This window comes from Natator depressus, chromosome 1 (genome assembly GCF_965152275.1).
Source record: "Natator depressus isolate rNatDep1 chromosome 1, rNatDep2.hap1, whole genome shotgun sequence".
Classification (NCBI taxonomy): Eukaryota; Metazoa; Chordata; order Testudines; family Cheloniidae; genus Natator; species Natator depressus.
Genome location: NC_134234.1, coordinates 306,616,328 through 306,642,508, shown reverse-complemented (window position 1 = coordinate 306,642,508; position 26,181 = coordinate 306,616,328). Strand labels below are relative to the sequence as shown.

Genomic DNA, 26,181 nt, shown 5'->3' with positions numbered 1-26,181 from the left:
ATCAAAGGTCCATCTAGCCCAGTATCCTGTCTTCCGACAGTGACCAATGCCAGGTGCCCCGGAGGGAATGAACAGAAAGATAATTATCAAGTGATCCATCCCCGTCACCCATTCCCAGCAAATTCTTAGACTGATGGAAGGACCCATCCATAGTGTTAAACTTATAAGAAGCACATGAAATCTTTTTAAAGGGGATAAGACAATACGTCGAGTTTATTGAGAGTACAATTTAAGCAATGAAATCAGCATATGTTTCCATTCGCGCGCGCGCACACACACACCCCCCAAAAGATTCTGCAGCTGGATCTTACAGTTACCAGTCCTTAGTGTTGCTTGGTCAGTTCCAGTGGCCAGCTGAAACTGCACATGAGGGAGGGGGAGCTGGGCTCTGTCGAATGCGTTCGAAGCTCCAATGTTGATACAGAATGAACCCAAAGTCCCATGGCAATACACCTTTCTTTTATAGTAATAAGTTCCCATACAAGTCTCTGGACCTTGCTGTGTTACACCGGAGCTGTTCAAGGTTGCTCCAATCGGCATTATTTGAGTTGTTACTGGAAGTTATCCACAGCTGTTTCTTATCTTGTCCCTCTGGCTTCACTCTTTATCTTGTCCTTGGGGTGTATGCTTTTGCTTTATGGTCGTCAGTCTGCCATCTGGGTGAAAGCTGACTCCTCCGTTCCCTTCTTGACCGTCTGGCCTAGCTGGCTTTCCTTTCTCAGTTAATTGCCATACATTCTTCACTCACACCAAACAGTAAATAAGGCAATTACAGCCATAAAACTTCTATCCTTCTAAAAACAATCATTAACACAATCAGTAAAGAATAAACTCAAAACAATTTCTTCTTACTAATTCAAAGCTGGCAAAATAAGCAAAATGGGATACAATTTTACTTGAGACAATTTCTTCCCGTCAGGCTTTTGGCCTACTATAGGGGGACACATCTCGAAGAACCATCATTCCTGCATAAGATGAGTAACTTCTGGCTAGGCTGGCACAGGGAAACTTGAGTCTTTTATTGGTTTTGTTTTTTGGAAAGCACTCCATAGTGTTATGTGACTTATTAAAACTTAAAGATGTCTCAGATAAAAAAGCAGTCTGCATCTTCCTAAATTATATCTGACAATGCATACTGTTTTGGGGTTTTACCAAAAATGTTTTAAGCTATATTTTTCTGAAAAATGGGGTTTTAGATAAGAACCACTCATCACACATGTAGCTGTTGAAGGAATAAAGGAATGTGCTGTACTTGGATAAATCTTGTCACATTTAAAGAGATTAACACTGGAACCTTTTGATATTCTTCAAACATTACCTGCTTGGATACCCAATGTAGGGAAAGTGCATATCCTCAGTTCTGGAGCTAAAATCTTTCTGGATGGAAGTATGTCTTTGTGCCTCCCACCCAAAAATAGTAGGCCAATAGATGGATGAGTAACAATGGCGGCTAACTGTATTAATATCAGGCAGGAATGCAGTTAGAGAAAATTGCCTCTCCATGTTTTAACTAGGTAAGGTAATTGAAGTGTACTTGGGCAAACTTACCAAGGTTTGTGACTGTTGAATCTAAAGGAAAGAAAAGCTCACTGAGTTAGTTTGTTGTGGGTTTTGGTGCCCCACTCCCACCTACACTTGTCTTTTGGGATGATTCAGATGAAGTCCGCTATCTTCAAGCTCTGCCTCTGCTGGGACGGCTCTGTCCATGATGGGCAAGCAGACTCCACTCCAAGACAGAACAGACCCCGTCTCAAGCACTGCTCTGTGTGCTATGACTTCTACAAAAGTCGCAAGCCATACAGCAAGTTGGAGGCAGCCATACAGAAATTTTGTTCGGCTCTGTGAGGGATTTGATGTAAAATTATCCATCCAGGTCCACTAAGTACAGTGCTGGCAGCCAAATGTGCTACATGCCCAGAGGCTTAATGTCAGGTTTTTGACTGTCTTTATTAATAAACTGGTGGGGTGGTTCAAAATCCTTCAAATTAACAGAAAAAGCTCAAGGAAATGTTCTTTACGTCCTAGATTTAAACCCCATATCAGAAATTGTTACTTAAATATTGCTCAACATCCATTGTTTTGAAAAAAAATTTTAATAAGGCAGGGCATATCTGAATTTCTTAGAGTATTAACTACATACTGCCCTATAGGGTAGGAAAGAAGAGCACCTGCAAGGAACATGTGTTCACTCTACAAAGTCTGATTTTTTTCTCTTGGAAGTAACTGAAACTTCTTCGAGTGCTTGTTCACGTCCATTCCACATTAGGTGTGCACGAGTGTCGGAAGCTTTTTCCCTTAGCGACTCCTGGCGGGGCCCCCGAGTGGCGCCACTGCGCCATGACTCCCTCCTGTTCCTTCTTACCATCCATGGTGGCGCTGGAACAGCCTCTCTTTCTTGTAGAAGAGCAGTCCCTTAGCCTTTAGAGTAGCTGTTATCAGTTCGTTTATATACAGATTGTGGATACTCAAGTCATTAGGTGCATAGAGTCCTCCAGCACCTGCCCCAGGCTGCAGGGCATGCCACAGGCCCACAGCTTTAAGGCTTGCGCCACCTGCCACAAACCTATGCCAGTTAGTGACCTCCACAACTCGTGTCTACGTTGCCTGGGGGATGGACGTCAAACTGAATGGTGTAGGATTTGCAAGGCGTTTAAGACAAGGAAGGAAAGAAAGACTTTCGCCTAAAGCAGCTGTTGCTGGAGGCCGCATTGCAGCCGCCGGGCCTGGAGTGCCTGACGCCGGCTCAGGCTTCCTTGGTGTGTAGTGCCCCGGAGCCATCGAGAGACCTGGCATCAGCTAAGCACCGTAAACTGTGGGCTCCGCCAGGCTAGGCCCCGGCGCTGCTCGTCCTCCCTGGTGCAGCCTAAAGGAAGGCGCGGTCCTTGCCTGCACAGGATGCCAGCGCCTCCCAAGGCCCCGAGCGCTGATAAGAGCGGGAAGGCCGCGGTACCGGCGCTGACACCGGCGGTCCCGGCAGCACAAGCCCCACTGAGCCCAGACCTAAGTGAGCTCAGTGTGGACGATGGGCTCGAGGGTATAACGGATCAGCCCTCTATGCCTGGCACCTTTGAGGCTGCAAAGGACCTCATCGAGCTGTTGGCAGCGAGCCTCCTCCCATATCAGGAGAAACCTTCAGCACCCATGCCTTGAGTGCCATCAAGGGGTAAGCCGGCAACGGTGTGCCGCTTGAGGACACCGTCCCGGCACCGCTCCCGGAGTTAGTCCCTGTCGAGCTCCAACTCTGCGGACTCACACTTGCCAGCGGCCCAGAAGGAGGTTGCGGCACCGGCAGCAGGTCAATGCAAAGAAGCACTGGAAAGGGCATGCCGCTCTCCGGCACCACCCAGAGACTGGCACCGGAAGGAGTTGAGACGGCCCTCACCAGAGGACTCCCGCAGACGGTCCTGGTCCAGGGAACACTGAGCCCGGTGCTGTCCCATGGACTCCCGCCCCGGCCTGAGCCGGAGGCCCCTCCCACGGGAAATGGGGAGCAGGAGGACCAACCAGAGGGGGTTGAGCAGCAGCTAATCTCCTTGTCTTCCCCTGATGAGGCGATGGCGGGTACAGAGATGTCCAGTCCTCTGCCGATAGACCAGAGAGCCCACCAGGAATTGCTGCGCAGTGTCACCCAAAACTTGGGGTTGCAGGCCAAGGAGATGGTTGAGCAGGAGGACATTTTGAGCCCCGAAGGTCCATCCAGAATAGCGCTCCTGCTCATGAAGACCATTCAGTCCAACCATAAGACTATATGGCAGACCCCGGCCTCCAGCGCTCCAACGGCTAAGGGAGTGGAGCTTAAATACTTTGCCCCAGCTAAGGGCTATGAGTTCCTGTTCTGCCACCCGAGTCCATGCTCCCTAGTGGTTTCAGCGATAAATGAAAGGGAGCGCCTTGGACAGCAGGCCCCGGCCCCTAAGGCCAAGGAGGCGAAACGCCTAGACCTTTTTGACAGAAAGGTGTACTCATCTGGTTCCGCATGGTCTCTCTCTGGGCACCATCATCCCTTCTCTGGATCCGGGGGACTGGTACGCCACCCTCGACATGAAGGACTCGTACTTTCATATCGCCATCCACCCAGTACTTCGGTGGTTCGTACGCTACACCGTGGGCCAAGAACAGTACCAGTTTGCGGTTCTCCCGTTCGGTCTAGCCGTGGCCCCCAGGGTGTTCACGATGTGCATGGCGGTGGTGGCAGCCTTCTTATGGAGGCAGCGAATCCGGGTGAACCCATACCTCAGTGACTGGCTCCTGGCGGGCCGATCCAAGGCAGAAGTGCGGCCATGTGGAGGTGGCCCTGAGATTGTTCCGTGAGCTGGGGCTCCTGGTCAACGTCCCCAAGTCCACTCTCGTACCCACGTGGAGAGTGGAATTCCAGTATTCCAATTCTGGGCTATCTAGCAAGCGGTGGCCTCCCTGCCACATGGCGGCATGCACGCATGCACGTGGTCAGGCATGCCAGACTGAGGCTTAGGACTCTGCAGGCGTGGCTCGCTCAGGTATACCACCCAGGCAGGGACCTCCTGGACTTGGTAGTGACAGCCCCAAGGGACGTGCTGGTCTCCCTGCTGTGGTGGCAGTCCCAGCCTGTGGTTTGCGAAGGCATCCCCTTTGCCGCCCCACAACCAGACTTGACGCTAGTGATGGACGTGTCAGACCACGGATGGGGGCTCACCTAGGGGACCTCATGACGCAGGGGTTGTGGTCTGGAGCAGAGCGGTCACTCCATATCAACGTGAAGGAGCTCAGGGCGGTTCGGCTTGCCTGCCAGACCTTTCATACCACTCTGAGTGGTCACAGCGTGTCAGTTCTGACAGACAACACTAGTGCCATGTTTTATGTAAACAAACAGGGCGGGGCTCGTTCCTCACCACTCTGTCGCGAGGCTCTCCTCCTCTGGGACCTGGCGTTCTATTTGGAGCGCACCAAGCCCTTTCGCAAATCTGCGCAGCTGTTAATGGCTGTAGCCAAGAGGATGAAAGGCCTCCCAGTATCGGCGCAGTGGATTTCATCTTGCATTACAAGCTGCATCCGGGCGTGCTATGAGCTCGCAGGTGTTCCGGCCCCAGCGGTCACGGCCCACTCAACCAGGGCGCAAGCGACTTCCACGGCGTTCCTGGCACAGGCCCCGATCCAGGAAATCTGCAGAGCAGCCACCTGGTCTTTGGTGCACACCTTCACGACCCACTACGCGGTCAACCAGCAGGCCAGAGAGGACCCAGCGGTTGGCAGAGCAGTTCTCTGAGCAGTTGTTCTGTGACTCCTACCCTCCTCCAGAGGTAAGCTTGTGATTCACCTAATGTGGAACAGATGTGAACAAGCGCTCGAAGAAGAATAAACAGTTACTTACTTTCTCGTAACTGTTCTTTGAGATGTGGTGTTCACGTCCATTCCACCATCCACCCGCCTACTCCTCTGTCAGAGTTCCCGGCAAGAAGGAACAGGAGGGGGTCAGGCTGGCGGGGGTATATATATGCACGGCGCAGTGGCACCACTCGGGCGCCCGCCAGCCCAACGGGAGCCGCTAAGGGAAAAAGGTTCCGACACTCGTGCACGCAGCGTGCGCACACCTAATGTGGAATGGACGTGAACAACACATCTCGAACAACAGTGATGAGAAAGTAACCGTTTTTTAAAATTTCAGTAGCATGACACAGCTATTATGTGTTATGCATGCAGCTACGCATTTTGACTATTCATATTTTGTAGGTTTATAGGCGGGAACAATATACTTGAGGTTATATGGGTGAATGATGTAAACAGGTCTTTACAATATTCACATGGCACTCTTTATTGGTAGAAGGAAGTCAAGCTGGTATCTAGTGTAGTAAATCTTTGTAGACAAATTGGCAGAGAGATGATTTAGTCAAATATTTACTAGAGAGCTTTGAGTGGCATAGTCATACTGGAACGTGTTTATGATTACATCCTGTTTCTGGAAGGCTTCAGTAATATTTGTTTTCTAGATGGGGATTGAGGTTGCGGGGGGGTGGGGAGGGAGTTTAAATTATGCTTTGTTTAGTTAAGGGCCTTTCCCCCCTCCCCCCCCTTTGAACCAGTCCTGGGGTTTTCTGATTTGAACTGGAATTTGGTATTCTGTCTAGCCACATCCTAATTGTAGGACTTTTGTGAACCACAGTATGAGCAGCTCCTGTAGTCTGAATATTGGGGAAAGTGATGGGGATTGCTATTTCCTTGAATATAGCAGGTTGAGTGCTTATCAAACTGCATTAATAACATTTGCAAGTTGTGTAGGTTATATATGATCAAAAATTTGAATGTTTCAGAAAATGTGGATGTGAAGTTGCTTATCATACTGCATCTTCTCAAGGAGGAATTTGTGGGGTGTCTATGGTAACTTTCTTAATAACAGGTGACTTAAAATCCTTACAAACATCCTGAAAGCAGCTTCATTGGAAAAAGAAGCAGTATGTTTAATTTATGGAATAGATTGTGGATACGTTTCTGCAAATAAAAGTGTGAAATAGTATCTCATTGAAATAAATGGTGTGCTTTCTCTTTCCCCGTATAAAAAAATCCATTTTAAAATGGGCTGTAATTTTAGTCTGACCTTTTTAAGAAATTATATGCCTTTTTTATTTACATTTTTTTATCCTGGACTTCTAGATGTATTCCTGTACAAGGCATCTTAAAAACGTCAAAGTTAAAAACTAAATATAAAGCATCACAACTGTTAATATAACAAAAACCTATAGATAAACCATGCAGAGAAAACACATCAGTATGAAAATCAATGACATACCTACCTTTTCAACTTCTCCAAAAAAGAGAGAGCTCCCAGTTAGTGAAAATTTGAACATAAGAATGGCCATACTGGCTCAGACCAAAGGTACATCCGGCCCAGTATCCTGTCTACCGACACTGGCCAATGCCAGGTGCCCCAGAGGGAGTGAACTTAACAGGTAATGATCAAGTGATCTCTCTCCTGCCATCCATCTCTACTCTCTGACAAACAGAGGCTAGGGACACCATTCCTTACCCCTCCTGGCTAATAGCCATTCATGGACTTAACCTTCATGAATTTATCCAGTTCTCTTTTAAATCCTGTTATAGTCCTAGCCTTCACAATCTCCTCAGGCAAGGAGTTCCCCAGGTTGACTGTGCACTCAGTGAAGAAGAACTTCCTTTTATTTGTTTTAAACCTGCTGCCCATTAATTGCATTTGGTGGCCCTAATTCTTATATTATCGGAAAAAGTAAATAACTTTTCCTTATTCACTTTCTCCACACCACTTATTATTTTATATACCTCTATCCTATCCCCCCTTTGGTCTCCTCTTTTCCAAGCTGAAAAGTCCTAGCCTCTTTAATCTCTCCTTATAAAACACTGAAGGTGTTGGAATTGGAACACTGAAGGTGAAGGAATCTTAAAATAGTCAATCTCAGCACTCCATGTTCTTCAGCATTAACTTTGTATTGTTTGAGTTACATCTCCAGCCACTCATCCTCTTCTTCCCCCCAACCCCTATGGCGTGGTCACTGGGGATTTCCACAACCCGGGGAATCCTGAGCAGGGAACTTTTGCAGGTGATTTCTATTCCTACTGTGTTGATTGGAGAAGTACTGAGAATCTGTTGCAAAGGGTTGGGTTGTCTTTTTGTTTGTCCCTTGCCTTTTAGTTTTTTAAATATGTTTTGTCTTCAGAGTGAATGTGTTAGACACGACCTCTGTTCTAGCCCTTCTTAAAATCCTTCACATTTTCTGAGTGACCTGAAGTATTGTGGTAGCTCTCCATTGCACTTCCTCAGTCACCTTTATTTGAACGGTGAAGTAAAGTTTGCAGCATCCTTTTATTGTGGACTTCTCTCTCAATAAATACTCTTTTGACTTCAGGCAGAAAAATTGGAAAGCTAACAGTAAAGAGAGCGTAAAAAGTCATATGTGCAATGTATATTCACAACACAACTCTCAAGTAGAGTAGACATTTCAGCTATGACAGACAGGTTGTCTTAAATTAGAGCCCACAACAAAGGTTGTCTAGTAAAAACTCTGTACACGGTGTTTTAAGATAAATGCATTATGGGGGACTGCTGTTGAAATGTGGTTTGTTTTGTTCATTTAAAGGCTCAATCTTGTCCCTCAGCAGTCAATCCATCTAAATCCACAATTAACTTAAAAACACAATAAATACTGGCAGGTCATTAATCAAAATCTGTAATAGCTTTAACTTTAAAGTTCATACAGTTTTATCTAAATCACAAAAAATAGCATCTAAAGCTACAATAAATAAACGTTGCCAAATGTGGGGCTAATGTCCTCTATGAAGATTCAGGAAACCACCTGGTGCTAAAATGCAGAATCCAAAGCCAGGCTTTGATAGCTGCACATTCTAAAAGCCATCGAAGAGAGATCTAAATTTTGCTTCAAAATACTGTAAGGTCTTTCAAGGACCCAAAAGTCAAATGTGTCTATCCACAGGAAAATCTCCATATGTGCTGTAAACACAATGTCATTGCACTCTTCAAGCCTTCTGATTAATATATTTTGTGTAGCTGATCAACCCTCCTTTGAGGAAGACCCACCAGAAGAGGTTGAGAAGAAAATCTGAGACTTTTTCCTTGTCTCAACTATCTTTCCATCGGGGTGAAAGTGGAACAGGGTGTTGAACCGGCCCATAAACCCTGTGGCTCTCTGGATGGGTGTATGGGTGGGAAGCCAGAGCCATCTGCATCAGCTTTGTCACCCTTCTTCCACCTTCCCCACTCCAAACTCCTCAGCAGAGTTTAGCAGCTCACCCTGGAGGGTACCCTTTAGAGGATATCTGTAACATTTAATAGAGATGACAGAAATATTATACAGCTTCTGGACCTATTGCCGTTGGACATTCTCCATGCCCCAGTGGTGGAGTAATGTATATTTTCGCAGCCTATGTTCCTGCCCGTCCCTTCTCTTCGTGTGAATCCCAGAGCCTGTCCCACTTCATGAGGTCCAGGGGAATGGGAGATCAGTGTACAGAGGTTCTCCATTGGATACAAAGTTCCATTGCCATTTTGGACTGTTGCTTTCTTCTGCCTTGTTTATGCTGGCAAAAACGAGACCTGTAATTTGAGTGGTGATGGCAGTGGTTGAAGCTGTACAGTATCATCTAGCTCTGCTCAAGTTGCAAAAATGCCTAACCTCTAGTTGTAGTGTAGCTAGAGTAGCTCAAACTGCACCAATGGGAATGGGTGACATAATATCGTAGCTCCCATTTATGCCAGTGCAGATGCAGCCTTGGGAAGAACGGATGATAAACTTTTAGACAGGGAAACCTTTCCGGTCTCTAATGATGCTCCTCCCCACAGTCCTTTCCTTCTCAACATCTAAGGGCTGGTCTACACAGAAAAGTTAGGTCCACCCAGCTACATTGCTCAGGTGTGTGAAAAATCCACACCCCTGAATAGCATAGCTGGGTTCACCTAACCCCGGTGTAGATAGTGCTAAGTTGACAGAAAAATTCTTTTCTTGACCTGGCTACTGCCTCTGAGGGAGGTGGATTAATTACAGCAAGAGGAGAACCCCTCCTGTTGTGAGTGTCTGTACTGAAGCACTACAACAGTGTAGCTGCAGTGCTGCAGCTGTAGCATTTTAAATGTAGACCTAGCTTAAGACTTGTGTTTTAAACATAGTTACAACAAAACTTCTGGTTCCAAGGAATAAGTAATAGACTTTGGGGTAGTTGGAGCTTTCCTGCCCCAATTCTCTTCTGGTGGCTAAACGTTTCTAGGAAGGTCAAATGAATGAGATACCAGACTTGATGTGTATACATTTTAGGTGTATTTGAGGAATTCCTTTCCAGGATGATGTAGAAAGTGAGAACTTCTCCCAGTTGCTGCTAAGCATCTTCTGAATACTTGGCCAGGTTGAAGGGCCAGTACTATCATGTTCCTATGTTAAGGAGTCTTACCAAGAAGTGAAAGTGATTATTGGAAAACACAAATATGAGACAAGAACAGTATAGTCTAATAGTAGAGCCCTCATAATGATGGTGGAGTTGGAAACCACACTGCCAAATACTTGCACAAGCTCCATCCATTTAGGATGCTATAAAATGAGATCAGTCACAGTACCTTGTGCAGTTTTTCATATGATTACCCAACTTCTGTTTTGTTTCCTTTACTCAGGTGAAATTGTTAACACTGAAATTTAAACATGCAATTAGCAGGCTTCGGAGTTCATTCCATTGAGAGAAATAGGAGTTTATACTTAAAGTTGTTGGTTTAAGTTGTCTAGAGCAGTGATTCTCAACCCTGAGGGTACGCAGAGATCTTCCAGGGGGTATTCAACTCGTCTAGATCAGTGTTTCTCAACCTGGGGGTTGTGACCCCCACGGGGATCCTGGGATGGGTTCAGGAGGGTTGCAAGTGCAGGGCTGGCATTAGAGAGTAGCAAGCTGGGCAGTTGAACAGGACCCCACACCACAGGGGGCTCTGTGAAGCTGTTACATTCTTCAGCCCCAGGGAGTGGGGCTCAGGCTTCAGACAAAGCCCACAAGTGAAAAACAGGCTCAAGTATCACACTGAAATGCAAGTACAATATTTATATTCCAATTGATTTATTTTATAATTATATGGTAAAATGAGAAAGTAAGCAATTTTTCAAGAATAGTTTGCTCTGACACTTTGTATTTTTATGTCTGATTTTGTGAGCAAGTAGTTTAAGTGAGGTGAAACTTGGAATACGCAAGACAAATAAGACTCCTGAAAGAGGTAGAGTAGTCTGGAAAGGTTCAGAACCACTGCTCTAGAGATTTGTTCTGACACCATTGTGTTGTACATTCAGTTCACTTTTTTCCTATAGAATGTTTATATTCTATCTAGATCCTAGGAGGTCATCCCTCTGGGAATAGACCTGGCTAGCCAAACTGCTGTGAACTCCTAATCTGACTCAGATGGAGTGGTCACCCAGGTTGTCCTACTTTCTCCTCCTTTTCTTCCTTCTCGTTCATATGCTTTAGTGTGGTTGGTTGTGCATTGAGTAGAAGTTTCTCATGTATGTCTGGGACTAATTCTTTAGGGTCTGAAAAGGCTGTTTTGCTGCCTAACTTAGGGAATGCATCTGGGAGGCACAGGTGTCCCCCTCAGTAGTAGTGAAACTAAAAAACAAAACCCTTACATTAATCAATCATTCAAAGATACCTGGAAGGTGCAAGTGCGTACATGTACCATACGCCAGTGCACTCTTGTCCTTTGGAAAGGCACAGGAAGTATATCCGGTAATATATGTCAGTGCCTGGGGAAATGAAACAGGGTCCTATAAAATAGTTTCAGAAGGAAATAAATTATGATAAATACCTGAATTAGAATGAAAGAAAACAATAGAAGCCCAATAAAAATGGGGTACCTTCGTTAAAAAAGGAAAGTGAAATTTAAAATAAAAATAAGGTAATCTCACCATAAATTTACAGTAAAAAAAAAAAATGGTTGGTGGAAATTATATAAAACCAACATATATGTGTTGGCATAAAAAAGGGTAATGTAACAATAAACAACCAAACCTGGTTCATGGACCAAGAAATGTGGTGTACTCATAAAAATATAACTTCTTTCCAGTATGAGCAATATCAATGGCACCCTCCGATGACTAAAAACTTTTGTAGTGATAATCAAGCTGGCCCATTTAGTTAGTTGACAAGAAGGTGTGAGAATCCCCACACCTTCTTGTCAACTGTCTAAATCAAGATGGCCCATTTAGACAGTTGACAAGAAGGTGTGAGGATCCTTGTCAACTGTCTAAATGGTCCATCTTGATTATCACTACAAAAGTTTTTTTTTTCTCCTGCTGATAATCGCTCATCTTAACTAATTAGCCTCTCACAGTTTGTATGGCAACTTCCAACTTATCTGTATGTATATATATTTCTTCTTACTATATGTTCCATTCTGTGCATCCAATGAAGTGGGCTATAGCCCACAAAAGCTTATGCTCTAATACATTTGTTAGTCTTTAAGGTGCCACAAGGACTCCTCATTGTTTTTGCTGATACAGACAAACACAGCTACCACTCTGAAACCTGAAAAATGAAGCTGTTGCTCATCTTTAAAAAAAATCCCATTGGAGACACCCTCAATTGTTTTTAATTGTGTGTTAACTAACCTCATCATAAATTCTAGTGTTGACAGGAAACATGTTAATTAACATGTGAAAACATTATTAAAAATCCTAGTGTAAGGAAGTCCTAATTGAGTCAATTAAATAATTCTCTCTATTGAGTGTTCTCGCGTTCCCACTAACCTTTGCATAGGTGCTTTGCAAACAGATGCTAACTCCATCACCTGTACCATCATCCCAGTTACCTATCCACCTTTTGCTTGTATTTATTTCTACTAGCTGGTGTCTGGTTAAGAATTCTCAAAATCCTGTTCTTTTTTAAAAGAACATCTAAAGGATCTTACAAAAGGATATAGTAATAGGATGAAATTTAATAGTGAAAAGTGCAAGGTCTAGCATTTAGGGATTAATAACAAGAATTATTGTTACAAACTGGGGACGCATCACTTGGAAGTAACAGAGGAGGAGAAGTACCTCAGAATATTGGTTGATCACAGGGCTACTAGGATGATCTGAGGAATGGAAAACCTGTCTTATGAAAGGAGACTCAAAGAGCTTGGCTTGTTTAGCCTTACCAAAAGAAGGCTGAGGGGAGCTGTGATTGCTCTCTATAAATATATCGGAGGGATAAATACCGGAGAGGGGGAGGAGTTATTTAAGCTCAGTACCAATGTGGACACAAGAACAAATGGATATAAACTGGCCATCAGGAAGTTTAGACTTGAAATTCAACAAAGGTTTCTAACCATCAGAGGAGTGAAGTTCTGGAACAGCCTTCCAAGGGGAGCAGTGGGGGCAAAAGACACATCTGGCTTCAAGACTAAACTTGATAAGTTTATGGAGGGGGTGGTATGATGGGATAGCCTAATTTTGGCAATTAATTGATCTTTGACTATTAGCAGTAAATATGCCCAATGGCCTGTGATGGGATGTTAGATGGGGTGGGATCTGTTACTACAGAGAATTCTTTCCTGGGTGTCTGGCTGGTGAGTCTTGCCCACATGCTCAGGGTTCAGCTGATCGCCATATTTGGGGTGGGAAGGAATTTTCCCCCAGGGCAGAATGGCAGAGGCCCTGGGGGTTTTTTGCCTTCCTCTGCAGCGTGGGCACGGGTCACTCGCTGGAGGAGTCTCTGCACCTTGAAGTCTTTAAACCATGATTTGAGGACTTCAGTAGCTCAGACATAGGTTAGGGATTTGTTACAGGAGTGGGTGGGTGAGATTCTGTGACCTGCGTTGTGCAGGAGGTCAGACTAGACGATCATAATGGTCCCTTCTGACGTTAGTCTGATTCTATGATATAAAAAAAAAAAATGTTTAGACCTTCTGAGCTTGACAACAACTGGTGATTTGTTGCTTCTGCCTGATACATAGAATCAAACTAGGTGTAGGTTTCTCTAGAGGAAGGAATGTGGAACTCTTAATTTTAAGCTTTAACCAGTGTGAACTTTCTCATCTTTTTTTAGACAATGTCTTCAGCAGTTGTCCAGATATATGCAGCAGATCGCAATGCCATGTGGTCAAAAAAATGCTGTGGAGTAGCCTGCCTTGTAAAAGACAATCCACAAAGGTCTTATTTTATCAGAATATTTGACATCAAGGTGAGAAACATTTCTCTGTCTAATTTTTTACTTGCTAAGATAAGGTCATTTTATATTAAGTGTTTCCTTGAATTGTTTGCCTGAATTACATAAAGGGATGTTATAAAGTGAGTAATGCAAGAATTACGCCTATTAGATTTTAGTAAGACTTTGATAAAGTCCCATGTGACATTCTGATAGCAAACTGTGAAAATATGGTCTTGATGAAATTACTATGAGTGGTGTGTATAACTGACTGAAAGACTGTATTCAGAATCAATGGCTTACTGTCAAACTGGGAGAACCTATCAAGTGGCATCCCACAGGAGTCTGTGCTGGGTAATAGTTAATATTTTTATTAATGACTTGGATGATGGAGTGGAGTCTTCCTATAAAATTTGTGGATGACAGCAAGCTGGGAGGAGTTGTAAGCACTGTGGAGAACAGGATTGAAATTCAAAATTATTTTGATAAATTGCAGAATTGATCTGAAATCTACACTATGAAATTCAGTAACGGCAAATGGAGTACTTCACTTAAGTATGAAAATCAAACGCCCAAATACAAAATGGGGAATAACTGGCGAGGCAGTACTGCAGAAAAGAATCTGAGTGGTGTAATGGGTCACAAATTGAACACGAGTGTGTGCTGTTGTGAAAATGGCAAATGTCCTTCTGGGATGTATTTAACAGGATTGCCATAAGACATGGGAAGTAATTGTTCAGCTCTGCTTGTCCCTGGTGAGGCCTCCACTTAAGTTGTGGGCACCACACTTACAGAAAGGATGTAAACAAATTGGAGACACACCAGAAGAGAGCAACAAAATGATAAAAAGTTTAGAAATCATGACCTGTAAAGAAAGGTGAAAGAAGAAACAGGTGCAGTTCTAGAGAAGAGAAGGCAAGGAATGAGGGAGACACAAGCTTCAAATATGTAAAAGGTTAACAAAATGGACAGTGATCAGTCGTTCTCCCTGTTTGTCCTCTTAGTTTGCAGCAAGCAGGGTGAAAGTAAGCCAGTACAGGCCAGTACAGCATACTGGTAAAAAGTGGCCGACAGTACCGGCCCGCACCCTGCTGTTCTTAACATCGCTGCCCCTTTTGTGCCCCCCCGTTGGCAGCCCTGCCAGGTCCCTACCAGCAGGGCCACTGATGCGGGGGCAGCGATGTTAAAGCACTGCCACGGCAAAGGACCCTGCTTAAAGCACTGTCGCAGCGTGGGCCGGGTAGTGTGGATGGTCTGGCTGGGGGACGCTGTCCCCCCCCAGCCCTGCCCCTTCCGCCCGAGGCGCCGGCCCTCATACTGGTAAGTCATGTGTTTTACTTTCACCCCTGGCAGCAAGGAAGATATAGAATGCTTTTCCTATTATCTAACCTAACTGTAAGGATAGTTAAGCACTGGAACAGGAACTAGTTGTGGAATCCTTATCCTTGGAGGTTTTTAGGAACAGTTAGGCAAACATCTGTCGGGGATGGTCTGGGTGTACTTATTCCTGCCTTAGCACAGAGAGATTATTTAGATGATCTCTTGAGGTCCCTTCTAGCCCCACGTTTCTATGATGGGGGAGGGGAGGAAATTGTTGGGGGCATTTTTCATATTTAAGTATGCTGTGTAACTATCTGATATTTAATTCTACCCTGCCAATGTGTGTCAATTCAGACAGAGATAAAGCCTTCAAAGGTGCCTAAATCCCATGCTCAAAAGAGACTTGAGCGCTGAGGAGCTGTACGTCTGTGATTTTTGTCACTTGATCATTAGGCACCGGGCTGAGACCACCTATTCTTTTGATATTGCACTCTTGTAACACCTTTCATTCAGACATTTTAGAACACTTTGCAAAGGTGAAATTTCGTAGTCCTCTGGAAGATAACTATTTCCAGTTGTTACAAACCTGACCTTGATATGACACCGCAACCTATAAATGAAAGGCTCCATAGCCCCTGTCTTATTTTGTCCCGTTATTTAGATTTTGACCAGTGTCATTATATATGTATAAAATTTTGAAGGATATAGTTTGATAATATCTGGAAACTTGGGCAATAATATAGTAACCTGTAAGAATAATTTGGCTTTCCTGCAAGCTCCAGTAATCATCTGACTTAGATTGTAAGCTCGGTGGGGAAGACACCATCTCTTCTTCATTGTGCTTGTACAGTGTCTAGCAAAATAGGACTGTGATCTCCAGTTGTGGCCTCTGAGCACTATTGCAATACAAGTTTGTCTAGTCATTCTTTTTTTATTACTATCTTCAGTTTTCAGTATCTGCATTTCTTTCCTTTCCAGGATGGGAAACTATTGTGGGAGCAGGAACTGTACAATAATTTTGTATATAATAGTCCTAAAGGATATTTTCATACCTTTGCTGGAGATGTAAGTTTCAATATTAACTTAATTCTTGAATAGCTATTTTTAAAATGTTTGTCCTGCTTTTTTTCTTTGTACAATAACTTTTTAATATCTCGTGTTTTTTCACCTTTCACTTTGTAAATCAAGTAATTTTATAAAGTACAGTATTACCTATATCTTCTAGCAACTTATTGCAAATTTAATTATAAATAAGAACTTTTTCTAATGTCAGTGATAAAATAGAACATCTAAACTACGAATGGAACAGGAGCACAAAAAAACCTCTTTAACGTGCTCTTTCTCTGGCAAGGAAATAACATCCTCAGTTGCAACTGATAGTTGCTTCATTAGTGTCACCAAACGAGCATATTCAAGCACATAAGCAATTTTTATGTACCCTTAACGTAAAATTTTCATTTTTGTCATTCTTTGTACTTGAAATTTTGTTCAGATATGACAAAATGTGGACTTCACGCATCTTGTTAAAAAAAAAATCCACAATTTGAATGTTTTTAAATTTGACGTTAATATTTGCTTCTACGTTCTTCACTTACAACTATAAGGTAATGAGTCTTAATTGTTTCCAACTTATTCCTTCATAAACAAAATCTGTTCACTTAATTTTTAGAATATTTCACAATTTAAGCTTTTTTTAGAAAACTTTAAAACAACTTTCTTGGTCTCTATGGGGAAAAAACTGATGTTTTCTTTCAGACATGCCAGGTTGGTCTTAATTTTGCTAATGAAGAAGAAGCTAAAAAATTCCGGAAAACAGTAACTGATTTGCTTGGACGACGGCAAAGAAAATCTGGTAAATATTCAATTTAACATGTCATTAAATTGAGGCTAGGCTATGGGTGTATGGGAGTTTAGTTGATACTTCTATATCTGAAAGCTATTTAAGACCTTAATGCCATATTTAGACATTAATTTCCCTGTGTAAGCTTATTTTGTGTGTGTGATATAGAAAAATATACAGTACAAATTTCCTGAAGGTAATACAAAAATTTATTCCTCTTAAAGTTTCTTTGCAATTTGAAGCTCCTCTAATATGTGGTATTTGAAAGAACAGACAGGAAGGGGTAAAGAAAGTTTGCTTGTGAACTGGAAATCTTTATGTAAATTGTGGGCAAATTAAACTAACCAGCCATTCAGTTCTGGGTTTCTCTTAACTAACTCTACTGTTTAAATTTAGCCCAAATGATTAGTAACTGAAATCTCTTACTATCTGGTGTGTCCAGTAGTCCATGTGAAATTGATTGTTGGCATCAATCGAGTTATTAGTGGAGAAATGTCTTAGTCACAGTTGGTAAGGCTACATGTGTGTTATGGCATGAAAAAAAACACAGAAAATTTGTTACTTTTGTCCCCCCCGTTTGAGTTTTTTCTCTGTCAGTGTCTCATCCCACAGTGGTGGCTTCTGCAGCTCCTGTGTCCTGTGGGGCTGGCTCCCTGCTCCAGGTATGGCCCAACCATCCCTCCCATCATGATGGAGGGTTGGGTGAGTGAAACCTAGAGGGTGATGCAACCCCCCATGAACCTGGTTGCAACACCCAGAGCAGTGTGCTATGTCCAGCGCCAAGGGACACTGGCTCCAAGTTTAGGATTGTGGCTCTGGGAATAGATGGTGTTGCTGCAAATGATTGATGCCCCCTTGATGACGCAAAGAGGATATTTATCAAAAATCAGATAGCAGTCAAGTGACTTTTACTAAATTTACTATGACTGTGCCATTATTTTTGATTTAAAAAAAAAAAAAAAAAAAAGCTGTGACAAATCTGCTGCCCTAACAATTGGTAATCAAATCAGAGGCCAAAACCTGAATACACCTGCAGTGTTGTTCCTGTGATTAGCTAGGCACTTAAAAGTTAGGTATTGTGACACTTGGCATCACAAAACTTAAGTCCTTTTGTGAATGTCCAGAGTTAGAATGTGTTAGTGAGGTACAGTGGTGGAAACTCGCAGGAATGGTGTCTGTGCTTTAACTGTTCATTGGCTAAATATGTTCTCCAAGGCTATCAGCCTTGCAACTTTCACAAGCCCCAAGTTTCACTCTCATAAAGATGATACTAAAGCAAAGCAACATTTTAAAACTTTAAAAGCCTTTATTCATATATGGCTGCAGAGCAGACTTCTGCACGATGTTGGCCATGGTAAACTTTCTTCAAAAATACAGAAAAAAGATGATTTCATAAAAATGTTAGTTTTTAATATAGTATTTTTCATGTAAAGACACTTTTACTTTACAACACAATATAAGCATGCCATTATTAACCTGTACCTCTTTGTGTGTTTGAACTTCATGTTTTATGCACCATAGTAACACTGTGACTTATTCATCCTTTTTGTAAAGTTTCTCTGTTTTAATTTAAAACGCTACATAATCAACAGCTACTTAATTATATAGTTTTCAGTTGATTGGTTTTCTCCTTTTTAATTCATTTCTAGGTTTTTTTCCTTTCATGTACAGAACTCGTGAAGTTCTCAGATCAAGCCACCAGATGGAGTTCTGAATGTGTATATACCTCAGACAGGATTTTATCTAATTCTGGGTGTTTGAATTATAGCTATTGTATTTCTCACTTATCTAAAGACTACACAGTATAGCTTGATTAGTAAATTGATATGCTTACATAATGCTTCTGATGTATCTCCACCTTGATTCATTAGATGTAGGAATAATGTATTCTAATGCTCTTAGTGCTGTCTGCACATGGTGCTAATGCTCTTAGTGCTGTCTGCACTCATAAATATTGAGCAGTTTTGGTAATGGGTGATACTCTAGACTTCCAAGGAATTATTTTGATAATGCCAAACACTGGAATGTTCATTTTTTTCTGCTTTTTACAAGAATCCTACCGCTCTAGTGTATATCTCAAAATAAACTTCACATGGAACAGGTGCCACCTGACATATTGGCAAGTGGTCACACTGCCAAAGTACTCCTGGGAGGCTCTGACTAGCCCGCAGGACTACTGGGAAAGTTTCCAGGTGTCCCTGGAGGCTTTTCATCATTGGAAGAGGCTGAGCAGAAGAATTCTATGCTCTTGTGAACTAAGTCTTAGAGCTGAGGCTCGCACATAGAATGCCTACTTGCTGCTTCCTGCTCTTCCCCGTTTTCTGCCAACCGCTTCCTACTAGAAGTGCTGGGATGTGATAAGGACACTGATTCTTTAACAGAGGTGCCCAGGAGCAGCAGCAACAGCTACCCCAGGAGCTCATCTGGCAAGGCTAAAATAGAGATTTGGAAGATAGGGAGAAGAGGGGAGGCCCCTGGTGTTCCTCAAAAGAGAAAGTACAGTGTGGAGGGAAGAGTGTAGCAGAATGGTCTGGTAGGGCTGGGTGCAGGTAAACAAGGAAAGGAGGATGGATTGACTGGGTAATAAACAAGAGGAGAAAGAAATTGAGTTGGAGGAGGAATGGATGGATAAGGAGAGAATAAAATGAGAGGTAGTATGGAGGGAAAGAACAATTACTGAACATGTTCTGATTGGGTGATCGGAGGTTTTTGGTGGTACATGGCTGTGACTGACTCCTAATTAAGCACAGTTGAGAACTCCCACAAAACAAAAGTCTTAAGCCCATGTAGCTAAATGGATAAAACAAAAGGAAATAGGAGCGAAGAGTCTTTACTGTATCTTCCACCCCCACACCCAGGCTGTATTGGTTTGTGCGGTGTTAGGGAGAATTTTTTGTTCTAAAATGCTACAGGTTTTGGCTGGGAAGGTCATTTAACCTTCTTGTAGACCTGCAGCCGTGCCCTTTGCTTCTTGTCAGTCCCTTCTCCCTTCACCTCCCCTGAAAAGATCTCCTTACCTGCCTTCACCTTAAATTCTGAAGGAACAGAACTAGAAGTCTTACATTGACTCCCAATTTAGATCTCTGGAGTCATCTTAAAAACCGTCCAGCCATTTCTAGAGAGTAACAGCTGGCAGCTTTTCTCTGAACATCTAACTGCAGGAGGAAAGCTGCTACTTCCCCTGCAATCCAGTTGCTATTCACCAAAGCTTTTGTGATCAGTTTCAGTTGCCTTACTGGAAAATAGGTAGCTGTGAAAGTTGTAATTAGTCACCCTGCTTTGAAGAAGTTAGTCATCTTAAATCCATACTTAATCAAAAATGCTGAGTACGTGCCGCTTCGGTTCACTTCATTTGTAGTGTGGGTGCTCAGTGCCTTTAACATCAAGGCTGCTTTTAAACCAGAAACTTCATATTTATCTGCCTGCTGCAGTGGGAGAGATGATCAGGAAGCTAATATAGATGAATAAAAACACACACCCATTTGTGCAATAAAGTAAATCTAAAATAAACCTTCCCACTTTAATTCCAAAAAAGAAATGAGCTGATCCCAAATATGTCTCACACATAAGCATTTACAAACATAAGAGTGCATATGGGTGAAGAAGAGAATAATATTGTTGGAGGGAAAGCCATTTTAAATGGTAGAGTTGAACATCAAAGTTGACCCCGCTGCTTGTTAAAGTTAGGTTGGCGTAGGTTGGTGGCCAAGTTGGCCCTATTTGGCTTGTTCAGCTTTAGATCTATATGAAATACTTGCAATTAAATTCTAATATTTCAAAATGGTAATATATTCTGCTTCAGTGGGGACAGTGTTTCTTAGTGGATAGAGCAGTGGACTGTGACTTTGGGAGACCTGCATTCTAACCCCAGCCGAGCCACTGGCCTGCTGGGTGACCTTGGGCAAGTTGCTTCACCTCTGCCTCAGTTTTCCCATCTGTGAAATGGGGATCATGCTTTCTTTGTGAAGTGCTGTGAGATCTACTGATAAAGGCACTATATAAGCACTTCAGATTGTGAGTAGTTTCACATAAATGACTAAAGCATAGTGTCTGTTCAGAGAGGACTTTACAGAGTATAGTGCATTCTCTTTAGAAGTTCTGCTTTAACAATCTTTGCATCAGACACATTTTTTTTATTTTTCATTTGAAAACTAACATTATTTGAACACTTCACCGTACAAAATGTTACGGCCTCAAATTGGCCTGAATCAAATTTTCAATTGGAAAAAAAGTTAGTTAGGTCCACACAGTCCTACTCAGTGTAAGCTGTTCAAACAATTAATTCTTTCCTAATGTGGGTTTTATAGTTTTGTAACTTCTAATTTTGCTATGATTCGGCTCTCTGTGGCATATAATCTAAGGCCCTAACTTTCCAAAGACTAAGCATATGCTTAGCTGTAAGCATGAGGAGTCCCAATTGTAAACTCTTGCAGGATCGGGGGCTTTCATGATATATACATGATTTCACTGATCTGTTGTGCTAAACTTTGTGTTTCAGATTTAAATCAGTTTATAAATGGGCTAAATCTGGTATCTTTTCCTCTGTTCTTGGACAAAAAATATAACTGCTAAAATAAAACAAAATTGCAATTATGGATAATTTGTATATTACTAGAAGAATAAAATTCAGATGTAGGAAGTCTTTATAATTTGTAAAACTACAAGTTATGGAGATATGTGTAATGTTGAAGAATTCAGTTTTACCTTTTGAATAAATATTTTTTTGTTTTGTCTTTTTAACAGAAAAAAGACGGGACCCACTGAATGGTAAGCTTTTGCATAGGGTTACTGCAGTTCATTTTTCTTAACTCCTTCATATTTAGACATAATCTCTGACTTTTGGCTTTCTTTAACGTAACCTAATGGTTGTATTAAACAGTCCTGAAAGGATCAATTCCAGTAAATCAGAATTTTAATGTTTACATGATTACTTACCTGTACAGTAGTTCATGACCGCTACCAGTGAAGATGGGGGGCAGCTATTGAATGAGATCAGGAGTGAGGTTTGGAATTGTCTACAAGTAAGGCAAACCATAGAGTCAGATACAAACGAATTCCAAATTGCAGCAATCAAGTTGCAAACAACAGTAAAATCAGAGAGGGTGGCCTTTTTATCTTAAAAACAGGAGTGCTTAAGTCTTACTAGGCAGTGATTTTTTTTAACAGTGTAAAATTGACATTCTCATCTTTCACAAGTATCTGTAAGGTTCTGAACTGCAACAGTGAAATTGATCTAAGTCTTGACAGTTTTGTGCTGCTGCTTGTAAAAGCAGAACAGGCATTGGAACTACCTGTTAATTTAGGAAGACAAAATGGCTTTAGTTCACTTTGTGAAGTTTACTGTCTTCTCAGCTCAAAGTGCTACTAGAAACTTGAGGGCATATGCTCAGCCTGATCTTCCAGAAAACTGTTTCAACCTATTTGCAGCATCTAAGATTAAAATAACTGCAAAGCCAGCAAAAAATCTCCTTCTCAGTTCGGTTATTTTATGCATTTGACAGCACTTTGTATACAGTTGATTTCTCTGTTATGCTGGTCAATAGCACTCCCTTGTCTTCATGTTCAGTACTTATGAGACATCACTCTTGGCCCTGCACTGAGTGGAAGAGCGCACATGCACAATTTTCTCAAGGCACAAGAGTTGATGTTTGAGTTTAAGACCAGAGAAGTGTCTCCTTCTCCCAGAGTCTCTGCATGGAGCCAGGAAGCAATGGGCAGCTGGGAGAAGTCCCTTTTTTCACTTCCTAGGCCCCTGCACAGGGTTGAGGAGTAATGGGAGCCTGTGTATATTCAGAAGTCCCCCTTCAGTTCCACACCAGGATGGCAGTGGGGAGAAATGGGGGCTGGATGGCTTGCCCCTTCACTCCCAAATATTTTTCAAGGGCTTGGGGAACATCTAGCACTAAATGGGGTATGCATAACAACCCCAGACTGATCCATGGAGCCTGGGGAGAAACTTTGAACAGTCAGGCCAGGAAAGATGCTTTCTTTTTCACTTCTACCACTACCATGGACTAGGAGAGAGGGGAGGCAGTGGGTGGTGTGTGGGGATGGATTCATCCATAGGTATGGAGAAGGCAGTCAGGCATTAGGCTGCAGGGAGAAAGGAGGCATGCTGTTTTCACCAGAAGGACTTGAAGACAGAAGGGGGGTATCCCTTCAGCCTCTCTAAGGGATTTGAGGAAACAAGCAGTTGCATAAGGGGTGGATCTTCCTGTCAGATGTGGGGAGGAGGAGGAGGCACAAGTATGTGTATGTGCACAGTGGAGAGGTGAGGGAGGGGGTTACCCCAACTTTGATATCAAGCACGCTGGGAGCTGAATGGGATTGAAACTGGAAAGCAGTGATTCCTGGGAAATGATTTTCCAGGGAGCAGAGGCTGCTGTGGTGCAGTGGAATTACTCTGCAAGTCCTGGGGAGGAGTTTGGAACCTGGTTGGTCTCATGCCAATGCTGCTGCTGAAGAGGCTGCCACGTAGCAGGCCTCTGGGTCTGGGGAAGAGCCTGAAAAGGAATGAGCTGAGCATGTTTGATGTCTTAGGCCTGTCCAGTCTTCCCTGCTGAAGACACATAAACGTCAACAGGGAAGAAGAACTGTCCTTCATTCTTCTTTTAAAAGAAGAAAATATTTTAAACTGTGACACTTATTGAAAGGTTTTGCTATCAGAATTCTTTAAAGTAGCTGGTATCAGAAAAATCAGACAATATTAATTTCATTCCAAAAAAGTTTTCTGCAAAACTTGTTGGTTTAAGCCCCTCATTAATTACACAGCTGTCCTTGCATCCTGTGGAGAGCTCACTAAGACCAAATCAAAAAGACCTTTGGACACTCAAGGAGACTTAATCCTTCCCTACATATAAATGTTCTAAAGCTTTTTGATTAGCCTGTGTAGCTTTCCTGCCCATGGTCCAGGGCCGAGCTATGACAGATAATACTGCAACAGTGTTCTATGTGAACAAGCAAGGGCTTGATTGTCCTCCTTCTCTGTTGGGAATTGGTGTGTTAGGCCGTCACATCACCTTAGTAGCTCTGCACCTGTCAGAAGAAGACACCCTAGCAAATCACGAAGCAGATCATGAGATCTCAAATGTTCAGTCAAGGATTCCATCATACAGAACACTTCCACCAGTGAGGGCTCCTAGCCGTGGACTTCTTCAGAGGCAAAATGTCAATTTCTGTTCCAGGGAAGGTCTGAGCTCTGGTTCACAATCCATTGCATTCCTCATCCCAGGATCCTTGAGGGTAATATATGCCTACCCACCAGTTCCTCTAATATGAAGCATCTTGAGAAAGCTTAGGAAACCTCTCATAGTAATAATCCTGGAAGTAGCAAGTTGGCCCAGGAAACTTTGGTAGGCAGATCTGATGACAGTTTAGTCAGCCATCAATAATGCTACTGCTAATTCCAGTTTCCCAGAACAATGAAATACCCCAATGACTGCAGCTTCCTGATGGTCCAAACCAGATGCTAGACGCGTGTTCTATGTCACCACAGGGAATGCATTAACACTAAACAGCATTGGGTACAGGACAGTTTGTCAGAGAACTCACCCATTACAAAATGGTTATTGCCACCGAGGCCCATTTGCCATAAAGCAATCAAGTTACTGTTGAAGGAGTAACATTACCCAACTGCTGAACTTAAGGTGTGATATTAGTGCAAAAGTAGAAGCATGGAATCTGCGAGATGTACAGGAATGTAAACACAAAGGCATTTTCTGGCCCATTGCAAAACGTGACCATGAGATCTACATCAAATCCCTGGCTGATGAAGCAGAGGATGGCCTAAGAATAACAATGTACATCTTGCGTACGGACCAATCAAGCTCCTGGCTGGCAGCCATAAAAGCCTTCTAACATCGTTATTATGAAACCAGATTGCTGTCCCTGCTCATCAGTGGATGCGGTTCTGGGCAGATGAAAAACACATTATGAAAGCATGTTGAACTACAGACATGCTGATGACTGTCCAGAGCTACCTGACCTGGCAAACCACACCACTTCAGATGCTCAAGTGACAGAGGATCAGTGTTAGTCCCTGGAATTACAAAAGGCCATCCAAAAGTTTCAGAACAGACCTGTAGCGGGACTTGATGGTATTCCACTCAAGCTGATCAAAGGTGTCTTGGAACCAGTGAGCACTGGCCTGCATCAACTATTGTTAAAAGTGTGGACATCAGAGTAGCAGCAAAATGGAAAGATGGCATCACAGTGTCCCTGAACAAGGGCAAGCATCTCACACATTGTGGTGCACCTACAGGCCAATAGCATTAATGGTCCCTGGAAAGGTGTTCATTCACATTCCGCTTGGTAGGATGCAGGTACTCCTTAATAGGTATTGTTTGTGTACAACAATCAGGTTTCACTGTTGGATGGTCAGTGATGGATGCTATTCTTACCCTCCAGCTTCTGGTTGAGCTGCACCGAGAATTTAACCACCTGCTTCACCTGGCATCTATCAACCTTAAAATGGCTTTTGATTCTACCAACAGGTCAGCACTTTGGCTCATACTGATAATTAGCATTCCAGATATTCTGGGAAAGCTAGTGCAAAATCTTAATACCAGTACAGGTGCAAGAGTATGCATTGGTCCTCAGTTTTCACCACTTTTCTGCACAACATCAGGTGTGTGGCATGGGTACATTCTCACTCCTCCACTATTCTGTTGAGCTATTGACTAGATGTTGGAACTTGCTGATTCATACATCAGAATCAGTTTGGTCAAGAAGCATTCATCAACCAAGACTACACAGACGACACTGCCTTGCTTGTGGAGGAGACAGACTTTGGCAGGTAGATGCTGCCCATACTATGGGGTTAAACATATCATGGCAGAAGACCAAGGTACAGAACCTTGGAGTTGGGTCACCAGAGCCCTCAGAGCAGGGGCACTTGAGTACTGTGGAGAGCACTAACTAGTTCCTCTACCAAGGCTGCAAGTAGAATTCAAACAGTTCCAGCAAACCAGATGTTGTTCAACGAATAGGTCTTGCTGCCTCCTGTGTGAAGTCCATGTCTCATTGTTGGATGCAAAAAAGTTTATGCTGAGACAAGGATCTATCAAACCTGCATTCTGCCCGCATTGCTATACAGAAACGTGGACCCTCTTACAGGCAGACTTGGATCAGTTAAAGGCATTCCATACACGCTGTGAGTGCAAAATCCTGAGCATAGAGTGGTTTGACTTCATTTGAAGCTTCATGATCTCGCTCGTTATATTCAAACGTCATTTTGCATGCTCTTCAGCCATCTTGCCAGGATGGACAAAAACACCCTAGTCACTGGTCTCAAACTCTCCATCAGCATGCAAAAAGGGTCCCCCAGCTGTTGCCACCTGCGGGACCACCCTAGAGATTTGTGGATTTTGCAGGTTTGGGACAGATCTGTGAACTTCACTAATGTGATGCCA

At 43.0% G+C, this 26,181-nt stretch overlaps 1 protein-coding gene across 2 annotated transcripts in view; it reads left to right on the top strand.

Annotated features, from left to right (window-relative positions):
- Nucleotides 1–26,181, top strand: part of WASL (WASP like actin nucleation promoting factor) — a 73,817-nt gene that overhangs the window by 24,286 nt on the left and 23,350 nt on the right. For both annotated transcript variants that reach the window (XM_074942351.1, XM_074942352.1), the window contains exons 2-5: nt 13,513–13,647; nt 15,910–15,996; nt 16,687–16,783; nt 21,515–21,538. In XM_074942351.1, coding sequence (XP_074798452.1) covers nt 13,513–13,647; nt 15,910–15,996; nt 16,687–16,783; nt 21,515–21,538 — 343 coding nt within the window. The remainder of the gene's footprint in view (nt 1–13,512; nt 13,648–15,909; nt 15,997–16,686; nt 16,784–21,514; nt 21,539–26,181) is intronic.